This window comes from Schistocerca gregaria, chromosome 4 (genome assembly GCF_023897955.1).
Source record: "Schistocerca gregaria isolate iqSchGreg1 chromosome 4, iqSchGreg1.2, whole genome shotgun sequence".
Taxonomy (NCBI): Eukaryota; Metazoa; Arthropoda; class Insecta; order Orthoptera; family Acrididae; genus Schistocerca; species Schistocerca gregaria.
In genome coordinates this window covers 659389230-659401849 of record NC_064923.1, presented here as the reverse complement: position 1 = coordinate 659401849, position 12620 = coordinate 659389230, and the positions used below count along the sequence as shown (strand labels likewise).

Genomic DNA, 12620 nt, shown 5'->3' with positions numbered 1-12620 from the left:
AAAATTATTTCATTCATTTAAAAGTTTCATGGCCGACATCTTCTGCAAAGAAAACACAATGCAATTTGCAAACTTATGGCGAAAATTAGTTATTGTTAATAAAGTTTAATATTTCCTGTTTAGAAATCCGAATGCTCATCAGCAGATCAAATCATTGTGGGAAATAATAATATCGCCATAATTGCGGTGAATAATACATCGTAAGACAATAATTACAATATTAAGAAACAGAGCTCACTAGAGCTAAAATGTCTTACAAGATAGAATCTGATAGTTCGAAGGCTAACAAAAAAAGCACTAGAACAATAGAGAGCGCAAAATCGGTCACACATCATAATTTATAGTAGTAACAGTGACGTTAATGCCGCACCGATCCCAGTAAGCTTGGCATTAACACTCAATCAGCATTACACCATCACTGTAGTTAACGCAAAATATATCTTTCCTTTGACATAAATAATTAATTATTTCTACCGAGTCATGGGAGGAGTTATTTCACATCACCCCCCAGACTGGTATTTTAAAATTAAATTTTTAATTGAAATTTTAAAATAACATGTCCTAGTATAGACGATTACTAATCTTTTTTGGGTTTACATGTCTTTAGTCACTTACACATACAATCCTTCATTGGCTGCTCATTCTTACTGTGTGTCCTCATATTAACTTGCCAGTTTTGTTATTGTGATGGGCCCACCCATTTGGCAGAGGGGGAACCGGAAAAAACAACAGCAGTTTGAGAGAAAAATAAAAATATGTCCTCATGAGCTGAGGAACACACTTCTCACAAAGATCATTTACATTTTTCTTTATGGATTCCATTTTGGTTAAAAAATTATATACTCCAGGAATTTACTTAGTTATTTCAACGACAACAAAAACAGTTTCTGTAGTATGGTAGTTACAATCGTTATATAATATTTTGTAAGCATAGACGTCATATATAGTGTTATGCTTTCTCAACAGATCTAAATATTTTGCTGTTTCTGTATGATACAATATTCTTAGTTTGGTTAAAGCTGTAAATGCGGGTGAGTTAAATAATTCAGGTATTTTATATCTTATAGACTAATCAGATACACTTCACATTAGGATAGCGAATTGTTATTGCAAAAAGAAAATCTTTATAGTAAAAATTTCATTACAATAAAACTATATAAGATGTTAATTGACGTTGTTGGACCCCATACATCACTGTGGGGTTCGGCTTGCAACTGGCGCTTTCCGTACGAGCCCCGTGGATAGTCTACTGGTGGAGGCCGGGGTTCCCCCGCTGCGGATTCACCGCCACCGACTGCTCGCCGACTATGCTGTCCACGAGTATTGCTCACTGGGCCATCCCAATCATCGCCTGCTTTTCCCTGCCAGGCTCCTCCCTCTGCCCGACCGGCGACCTAGGTCTGGGCTTTCCATTGCTGTCCGCGTCCAGTCCCTGCTGTCGGAACTGGGGTCATTCCCTCTTCTGCCACCCTTCTGGGTCTGTGCACCCACGCCTCCCTGGTGTATGCCCCGGCCGGCCGTCCGCCTAGACTTGGCACAGGAACCCAAGGACTCGGTTCCGCCTGTGGCCCTCCGTCGCCGTTTTCTTGCGCTCCTTGCGTCATTTTCAGGCTGTGAGCCTGTCTACACTGATGGTTCCCTGGTGGATGGTCGTACTGCCTACACTTTTGCTCACGCTGCCCATGTTGAACAGCACTCCTTGCCGGCTGGCTGCAGTATTTTTACTGCAGAGCTGGTGGCCATATTGCGCGCTCTTGAGCATATGCGTTCCTGCTCAGGTACGTCCATTGTCATCTGCAGTGACTCCCAGAGCAGTCTCCAGGCTATCGACTGCTGCTATACCTCTTCTCCTCTGGTATCCTTTATTCAGGAGTCTGTTTTTGCGATTATCCGCTCTGGTCATTCGGTGGTCTTTGTTTGGACGCCAGGTCACGTTGGTATCCCGGGGAACGAACGTGTCGACAGGCTGGCCAAAGGGGCGATCGACGCCCCCACTTTGGAGATCGGCCTCCTGGCTCGTGATCTGCAGCTGGCGTTGCACCGTAAGGTGCTTGGCATGTGGCATGACGAGTGGCGTAGCCTGACTTCGCCGAATAAACTGCGGCTGTTAAGGAATCGACCGATGTGTGGCGGTCCTCCCTGCGGGCTTCTCGCAGGGACTCTGTCATCCTGTGTCGGCTCCGCATCGGCCATATCTACCTGATGCACGGACATCTTTTGCATCAGGAGGATCCCCCCCTGTGTCAGTGCCGGTCCAGGTTGACGGTCGCCCACATTTTGTTGGAGTGTCCCCGACTGCACACCCTCCGGCAGTCTTTTAATCTCCCGGGCGCGTTGCCTTTGGTTTTAAGCGACGATGCCTCCATGTCTGACAACATTTTAAATTTTATCAGTGGTATTCCTTTTTATGGTTCCATTTAGGGGGTCCTGTCCTTTCCCTTTCTGTGTCTCTTGTCCTCGAGTCTCTCATTGGTTGCAGATTTTAGTGTGTATTCGGATGGTTGACTCTCTCCCTTTTTTTGTTCTCATGGTCAGTCAACCAGTCTCCGGCCCTCTTCTTTTCTTCCGTTTCTTTCTGTCCGGTATTCGTGTGTCCTCTTCTTGTCTCTAGCGTTCGCTGCCATATTGGTGTTCTTTCAGTGACTGGGGGGAGGGGAGTCTCCTCCCCCCTTGGGGTTTTACCTGCTCCGTAAATTTTCGTCTCACCTGTTTTTGGAATGGGGGACTGATGACCTTAGCTGTTTAGTCCCCCTTAAACATCCAAACAACCACCACCACCATACATTTTTGTACTCACTAATATAACATTTAAATTTGAAGATAAGTATTTCAACTTAGTACTGTTAAATAGTAATTCATGTGACAGTTTATTATGGCTTAAAAAAAAAAATTTAAATATTTCATACAATGCAAAAACTTTTTCCCCCCAAATAAATGCGTTACTGTGTGTTTACTGCATAATTTGCGTTAGGTGTTAGTTCACTTTATAGATAGCTTTTTAGTTAGATATGGTTTGGTTTTTAGAATGACTCTATATAATGCTAAACATACTCGATGTCTTCATGGTCTGGTTGATTGTAGGATGTTGATTGCAGTGCTGATACAAAGATTATGAAGCGTAGAATCGTCGTCCGGGGACCTACATATGAAGGTACTAAAGATGGGTTTGCCCCCCGGATGCTGGATAGGTGGTGATGAATCGGCTACAAATCACCCTCGGCTGCCAGCTGCAATCTTCCTTTCCTTTCCTTTCCTTTCCTCCTTTCCTTTCCTTTCCTTTCCTTTCCTTTCCTTTCCTTTCCTTTCCTTTCCTTTCCTTCCTTCGCAATGGATCGGAACTCTTGCACTTCCCTGCCTCACGGCCCAGTAAGGAGGGATAGCAGCTTGGTGGCGATTTACATGAAATAGGTTAGCGTCCTGCAAGGTATGTCAGGTGGTTAAACAAATCCAGAGTTCTGAACTTTGTCATCCTCGCAGTGCATTTTAAGTTACGTGGGGCAAGACAGGTAGCCATTACGAAAGGAGCTACACTACAAGCGGTTCAGCGAATATTGGTTTGTTCTGCGTGCCGCTGCAGTAATTGATCAATAATGGTTCTCTCCACGCAGACTGCAGCTGATATGTGAATGCTCATGCCGAAGCAAAATTGTCGACTCAGTATTCTGGTGCACTTACGAAACACAGTATTTCACAAGTATATTAAAATTGCGCGTCCGGTACGGACTCTGTACTATGATCATACTTGTCTTCGGTTCGTCACACTGATGTACGTGGTTTAGAAATCAATATCTGGTTTTCCCACAGTCTTTGCTCACTGAAACAATCACTTCACGCATTTTACACGTATCAGTGTATGGAGAAATGTCACCACACACAACCAGGCATGATTACATTGTTCACAAGTCTAAAACTTTTCTAACACAATACACGGTTGTGATAAACTTTGCCTTGTTATAAGTTCTCAGAGAATCACAACATTCGTCCATAGGAAAATACGCCAAAATGCTTTATGGTGGAAGTCTCAATTGACGCATTCACCATGAATTGTCCCATATAAGTTCCACTGAATGTTTAGTTAGCACGATCCACGTGAAGTTCCCTGCTGTGCACACACTAAGGAGGTCTCATAGTTAAGTTTCACATTAACAAATGCTGATCATTAGACCAGAATTAACATGAATTTCACACAAGAGATTTACGAAATTCAGTCATTTACATATTTACACGAGAAAGCATAACTTTCCTCACACAAATGAAGTTTCAATTGCTCAGCAAGGAGGGGAAAAAATCTCGCAGCTTTATATCTACTGGTGGAAAGCAAAAATAAAGAAAGGAAAAGCCAATTGGCTATCACGTACACATCTGAAGCATGTACATTCTGATAAGTAAAAAGGAAGTCATTTCCTTTGATTCTCCATAGGGACTTTCCTATGCTAAGGCAAATATAAAACATACTTAGAACTATACATCACTATAAATTGAGAATCTACTTTTAAAAGACTATAGAAAATGAAAATGTTTGTCAGAACCATCAAAACTCTCTAAGTACTAATAATTGATTTTGAAAGAAAAGCAAAAGATCTATGCATTTCTTTCTTTAACAGCTAAGTTTATCTTTATGCAAAACAGACAAGTAACGCCTATGCAATCCCGTTGAGAAATGGGATAAAATTACTTGACTTGTTAAATGATTAATCACTTCCCTAAGTAGGAAATATTTCATGCTACTCAAAAAATAGAAACTTAAAAACTAACTACTGAAAAATAGAATGCATTAGTAACATACAGGTTGTTAGCTATGTACACATCATAAAAATGAATCACATTTCAGTAATATGGTTCACTTCATTAAGTGTAGGCAGTGTTTGTTTTCCTATGTACAACTTATCATTCATAGTACTTTCTCAGGTCCCTATGGTTATATAACCCTTTAACTTTATTTGTAAATGGCACTTTTAACAAGACATCTCACTTATAATATAGGGTCCAATAAAAAGTATTTGCCACTTTTTATTCAGTCTATTAAGGTGTGATGACTTATGGTGGTTTTTTACTAATACCTTCTCACCTATTTGAAAAGTAACATTTTGCACACACGCATCGTGGTGTTAATTGCACTGTGCTGCATGTTTCAGTAAGTTTTGCAAGGCTTTCTTAACATTTTCATCATGAGCTATTACTGGTAAAGGTTTGATCCAATCTTCTTCCTGTGGTTTGTCAAACATTAGTTCATGTCGCATGAAATGTATGGAAGAATGAGGGATGTGATTGTAAATTTTCTGAAATGGTTTCACATGATCTATCCACTTGGTTTGCTGTTGAGGAATGTATGTCCTTATGTATCTATTAAAGTCACAGAAAATTCTTTGTACCAGGTAGAAAAATACCAGTGTGTGATTGATTTCATTTTCTTGGTGGCAAGTTATCAAATAAAATGAAGTGAAATAAGACGCATTGTCGGAAATGATGGTTTCAGGTTTATCGATGTTTGGAATGTAGTCAGTGGCTAATTTTAAACTGATGGTTTTTGAAGTTGCTGCTCTCACAGGATACATTCTCAGATATTTTGTAAAAATATCGTAGAATGCTACTAAGTACTTCACACCACCTCTGCTGGTTGGTAATGTCTCAGTTACATCCAGTGAGATGGTTCGCAGTGGTTTGGTAGGTAGAATGGATTGCAGAAACATTTGGTTGCTGTAGTAGGTTGGTTTACACTTTTGCCATATTGTACACCTTTTCAACGTGTTGAAAACAATAAGATTTAGATTAGGAAAATAACACTAATCTTATAACTTCCTTGTGCACTTTTCAGAACCATAGTGTCTCCAAACACTGTGAGTATACCAAATTGTCTGTTAGGTAGCTGCTAGGTACACAAATACACCTTTTATCACTGTTTCCCACTACACGGTGATATAGTATTCCATCCTTTACTGATTAATGCAAAATTAACACAAAATAATCACAGCAATAATAATTCTCGAGAATTAATAAATTAATTTTCCTCGATGCACGTTGATTTATCAGTGCTTGGCCAAGTTGGCTATTTCGGGTTCCCTTTTGCACACGAAAAAACAATCTTGAATTGCTTTTGAAAATTTTGGTTTCCCGTAGCACTCCCTTCCAAAATTCACTGATTAATACTACTTCTAACTACTATTTGACTTCTAAGCATTAAAGAAAATTTTTTCTGAAGAAAAAAACTACAGACTTGAAAGACCCAAAATAAAAATACATTTGTGTGATTTTACCTTATTCGTTGCTTTTGGGCCTTGAATACATGGAGTTGATGATTACAGCAGCTTGTAGTATGAAAAAGAATAAAACTTTCATATTAGATATAGAGAAATTTGCTTTTCACAAAATTGCAAGATATGTAAATCATGGCCACATGTTGGGTGCCAATAAAATATATAACTTTCTATTCATATTTCTTGAAATAATGTTGTTGTTGTTGTTGTTGTTGTTGTTGTTGTGGTCTTCAGTCATGAGACTGGTTTGATGCAGCTCTCCATGCTAATCTATCCTGTACAAGCTCCTTCATCTCCCAGTACCTACTGCAACCTACATCCTTCTGAATCTGCTTAGTGTATTCATCTCTTGGTCTCCCTCTACGATTTTTACCCTCCACGCTGCTCTCCAATGCTAAATTTGTGATCTCTTGATGCCCTAGAACATACCCTACCAATCCATCCCCCCTTCTAGTCAAGTTGTGCCACAAACTTCTCTTCTCCCCAATCCTATTCAATACCTCCTCATTAGTTACGTGATCTACCCATCTAATCTTCAACCTTCTTCTGTAGCACCACATTTCGAAAGCTTCTATTCTCTTCTTGTCCAAACTATTTATTGTCCATGTTTCACTTCCATACATGGCTACACTCCATAAAAATACATTCAGAGATGACTTCCTGACACTTGAATCTATACTCGATGTTAACAAATATCTCTTCTTCAGAAATGTTTTCCGTGCCATTGCCAGTCTACATTTTATATCCTCTCTACTTCGACCATCATCAGTTATTTTACTTCCCAAATAGCAAAACTGCTTTACTACTTCAAGTGTCTCATTTCCTAATCTAATTCCCTCAGCATCACCTGATTTAATTTGACTACATGCCATTATCCACGTTTTGCTTTTGTTGATGTTCATCTTATATCCTCCTTGCAAGACACTGTCCATTCTGTTAAACTGCTCTTCCAAGTCCTTTGCTGTCTCTGACAGAATTACAATGTCATCGGCGAACCTCCAAGTTTTTATTTATTCTCCCTGGATTTTAATACCCACTCCAATTTTTTCTTTTGTTTCCTTTACTGCTTGCTCAATATACAGACTGAATAACATAGAGGAGAGGCTACAACCCTGTCTCACTCCCTTCCCAACCACTGCTTCCCTTTCATGCCCCTCGACTCCTATAACTGCCATCTGGTTTCTGTACAAATTGTAAATAGCCTTTCGCTCCCTGCATTTTACCCCTGCAACCTTTGGAATTTGAAAGAATATTCTAGTCAACATTGTCAAAAGCTTTCTCTAAATCTACAAATGCTAGAAACATAGGTTTGTCTTTCCTTAATCTTTCTTCTAAGGTAAGTCGTAAGGTCAGTATTGCCTCATGTGTTCAGATATTTCTACGAAATCCAAACTGATCTTCCCGAGGTCGGCTTCTACTAGTTTTTCCATTCGTCTGTAAATAATTCGCGTTAGTATTTTGCAGCTGTGACTTATTAAACTGATAGTTCGGTAATTTTCACATCTGTCAGCACCTGCTTTCTTTGGGATTTGAATTATTATATTCTTCTTGAAGTCTGAGGGTACTTCGCCTGTCTCATACATCTTGCTCACCAGCTGGTAGAGTTTTGTCAGGACTGGCTCTCCCAAGGCCGTCAATAGTTCTAATGGAATGTTGTATACTTCTGAGGCCTTGTTTCGACTCAGGTCTTTCAGTGCTCTGTCAAACTCTTCACGTAGTATCGTATCTCCCATTTCATTTTCATCTACATCCTCTTTCATTTCCATAACATTGTCCTCAAGTACATTGCCCTTGTATAGACCCTCTATATATTCTTTCCACTTTTCTGCTTTCCCCTCTTTGCTTAGAACTGGGTTTCCATCTGAGCTTGTGATATCCATTTGAGCAAGTGGTTCCCTTTTCTCCAAAGGTCTCTTTAATTTTCCTGTAGGCAGAATCTACCTTACCCTAGTGAGATAAGCCTCTAGATCCTTACATTTGTCCTCTAGCCATCCCTGCTTAGCCATTTTGCACTTCCTGTCAATCTCATTTTGGAGACGTTTGTATTCCTTTTTGCCGGCTACATTTACTGCATTTTTATATTTTCTCCTTTCATCAATTAAATTCAATATTTCTTCTGTTACTCAAGGATTTCTACTAGCCCTCGTCTTTTTACCTACTTTATCCTCTGCTGCCTTCACTACTTCATCCCTCAGAGCTACCCATTCGTCTTCTCCTGTATTTCTTTCCCCCATTCTTGTCAATTGTTCCCTGATGCTCTCCCTGGAACTATGTACAACGTCTGGTTTAGTCAGTTTATCCAGGTCCCATCTCCTTAAATTCCCACCTTTTTGCAATTTGTTCAGTTTTAATCTACAGCTCATAACCAATAGATTGTGGTCAGAGTCCACATCTGCCCCTGGAAATGTCCTACAATTTAAAACCTGTTTCCTAAATCTCTGTCTTATCATTATATAATCTATCTGATACCTTTTAGCATCTCCAGCATTCTTCCATGTATACAATCTTCTTTTATGATTCTTGAACGAAGTGTTAGCTATGATTAAGTTGTGCTCTGTGCAAAATTCTACCAGACGTCTTCCCCTTCCGTTTCTTACCCCCAGTCCATATTCACCTACTACATTTCCTTCTCTCCCTTTTTCTACTGACGAATTCCAGTCACCCATGACTATTAAATTTTCGTCTCCTTTCACTATCTGAAAAATTTCTTTTATATCATCATACATTTCTTCAATTTCTTCTTCATCTGCAGAACTAGTTGGCATATAGACCTGTACTACTGTGGTAGGCATGGGCTTCGTATCTATCTTGGCCACAATAATGCGTTCACTATGCTGTTTGTAGTAGCTTACCCGCACTCCTGTTTTTTTATTCATGTTAAATCTTGTTAAGCAGAGAGAATATTTTATAATTGAGATGACTTCTGTTGACAGTAAATAGTAGCTTTTATAAGTTAAGTTAGCAACATGAGATTTATCTTTTGTAGTTTCTGTAGCAAAGTACTGGAAGAAGTCATTAAATGGTAAATATATCGTTTTTTGTTTGTGTGATGGCTAGGTTGTGGGAAATAATAATATCACGGTAATTGCTATGAATAATACGTCGTAAGACAAAAATAATAATTACAATATTAAGGAATAGAGCTCACTAGAGCTAATAATGTCTGACAAGATAGAATTGGATAATTCGAGAGGCTGAAATAAAAGCGCTAGAAGAATAGAGTGTGCAAAACTGGCCACGCGTCGTAATCTATAGTAGTAACAGAGATGTTAATGCCGTGCTGATCACAGTAAGCTTGGCATTAGCTCTCAATCAGCCTTACATGATCCCTTCAGTTATCGCAAAATATATCTTTCCTTCGACATAAATAATTAATACCCTCCTGGAATAACAATGAAGTTACTGGCTAGACTGTGGCTGTCCTTCTTTACATTGTCTGTGAGGTGACCATGAAACGCATAAAGACAAAGCATTGTTGGTAGTTTACTAAACTCAGCAGGACAGAGTTCCCATGTGTTTCAGAACCAGTCAAGCATTAAAGTTTGCCATCAATTTCTTATCTTGATTTTGAATAATGTTGTCATCAGGAAACAGCTTTTCATTTTTTGGGTTCTTGTAGTTTGTTTTACACTTGAAGACTAGGAAAGGAGGAAGTTTGCACCCATCTGCTGTCAGTTCCAGAATTACAATTATGTGCTGTTTTTTCACACACTTCATCAATCTTGTAATTACGCTACATACCAGACTGAATTGGCATCCCATCAGTTTTGTGTATTTGGCCTGTCTAAAAATTATTTTCTTCCTGAAGTGTGATGATGTATCAGAGAAATTCTTGAAGTTCTTTCACAAAATCTTGTGGAAGCTTTTGGCATACTGTTCTACAGCTTTGCAGAGATAAGCTCATGTAATGATCTATGCCATTCATGGGAGGACATGTGTCACGTACATCAAATATACAACTCAGAGTAAGATGTGTGTGATCGCAATTAGTTTGTAAGCATTGGGCTACATACTGTGGGAAAGTATTACTCAAAAGATGCAGAGTCCACCTGCTGGAGAGCATTTGTAACCTCCATGGTGCAAGGAGGAATGAAAGAGCTCTGGTGCCATGGATGATCTCTGGCACCAAGGAAGATGAATATGACGTATATAAGTGATAGTTATTATATACTGTTTATGGACAGAACATTAATGAGAAGCTTTTGAGACAGTAATATTAGTTGGTTCCCATACCATGTGTAACCTTTTGTGAAAGTTTGTGACAATATACAGAGTTAATTGGAACCAATGTAAACTTTATTTAAGGAAAGAAGCAGTTTTTTATTTTATAGGCACTTCGCTTATAGAAATCTGAATGGAAGAGAGAAATTCGATACCAAGGAAGAATAGGGAGCAGCATAGCTGGATCCTGAGGTAAATCACTAGCACTGGAAAGCTTAATATCTGTACCAATCTAATAAGGGCGTGTTAAGGCAGGAGTGTTAGGCATAGGTGCATGGAGTAATAGGTTGCTCATGCAGTCAAAACATCACCACACTAGCTAGCAGTCATCAGCCACTGATAAACATCCACCCGCCAACTTCATAAAGCAATCAACCCATCCGCTGCTAGCCTTGAACTCTTGCCTTGTATATTAAGAACTGCAACCACCTATTTTACTTTGTACCATATGTTGTCACTAGTTACAGATTGCCCTTCCTCCTTTCACAGACAAATTCCAAAACTTTTACTTCAGTGTCAGGATGTCTTCTTTTGTGAGGGCCAGTGAATTTCTTGCTAATTGTGGTAGTTAAAAATAATGCAAATTTCTGTTTCTCCCATAAGCAAATATTACTCTCAGCTGCATTTAACTCTTTTTCACACCCTCCTGTTAAATATTTTTCAGCATAAAGAATTACTTTATTCTTCAATGTAGCATCATACAATGTTCTTCTCTGCTTGCTTTTCATTTTGTGACTACCTAATGCAAACACACTGTGCAGTAACAGGCCACCAATAATGTAAAACAGTTGAGAGTCATAACAATGCATTATAACATTCCCAGTGAATGACAGATTCTAGGTGTGCTCAAATGTACTGTGGTATCGAATGCAGAATATGGTAAAAAAAAAAAAAAAGTTTGGCTTAGATGTACATATGTATGATAATCATTTTCAGGAGGAATTTATTATTGTGGCTGTCATAAAATGTCTCACGTCTAGCTCTTACTTACATTGTGCTTTGACGCTTCATGATGATGACTAGAGCAATAATAAAAGTTAATCATTGTTCTTATCGGTTTATACACAAATAAATACAACTTTGCAAATTCTTGGTGGAATAGAGTGTGAAATTAACCGTCTTTTCTCAAGCAGTTATTTTATGAACAAAAGTTCATGAATGTGGCAAGATTGTGGTCTTATGAACACAGTAACAATGTGACAGAGTGCATCAAGCAGAAATTGTGTATAACAATGTAGTGGTGTAGTGAGGAAGACATTGTTGCAAGTGTCTGTATATTAACTTACGAATTTCTCATATAATTTGCTGATCTGTCCGTTGCGTCATTCAGCTGAGATCATAAGAGTTGTTCGTGTGAAAATGCAGCATGTATGAAAATGTAAATTGAGTGAATTGTAGAAATATATCTTGCTTGTTTTAGAACTCTCACAGAAAATTTAAATGGAAAGCCAAACATTACCATGCCAGCAGAGCGCACACAGTTCCCAAACGAACCCTGGTATACAGGGTTCATGGTTGTCATGGAAAAACAAAAGTTGGTCAGCTGGTGTATAGTGCTAAACGAGGAAAATGCGTGTTTCTTGTGCATTTCATAAAGTAAAATGTATGATCACATTTTTTGTTTGTAACTTTCTTTGTATGTAGTATTAAAATTTAATTACGGTGCCAGATTCATTTTTCAACTGTTGATAAGATTACAGAACAATTAATAACCCTAGAGTCGTAGTTGATAGACATTCCCGCCCACCCTCCCGGTCCCACCCCCCCCCCACCCCCCCCCCCCCCACACACACACACACACACACACACACACACACACACACAAATCTCTTAGAGCAAAAGATAGTAGATAATAAAGATCAAAAATTTTATTATAACAACTCAATACCCATGTTCTGAAAGAGAAAAATCATTTTATTGGTTTACATTTAAAGTCCACTTCACCCCATATGATGGCACTGGTCTTCCTGCTCTGAAGTACAATGTTGATAATATTGTACTAATTCTATTGTTTACAGAAAGAGCAGCTATCACTCCTGCAGAAGGACAAAGAAAATTTGCGTAATGAGCTTCAAAGCGCGAAGGGTGAAGCAAGTGACAGAGAGCACGCATTACAAGAAGCTGTAAATCATTGGCAGACAAAGG

The 12620-nt window shown here is 39.0% G+C and overlaps 1 protein-coding gene across 7 annotated transcripts in view; it reads left to right on the top strand.

The window, feature by feature from the left end:
• The window catches only part of LOC126266808 (hamartin), a 295524-nt gene that overhangs the window by 223852 nt on the left and 59052 nt on the right, over positions 1-12620 (top strand). For all 7 annotated transcript variants that reach the window (XM_049971361.1, XM_049971357.1, XM_049971360.1 and 4 more), the window contains one exon: positions 12494-12619. In XM_049971361.1, the coding sequence (XP_049827318.1) occupies positions 12494-12619 (126 nt within the window). The remainder of the gene's footprint in view (positions 1-12493; position 12620) is intronic.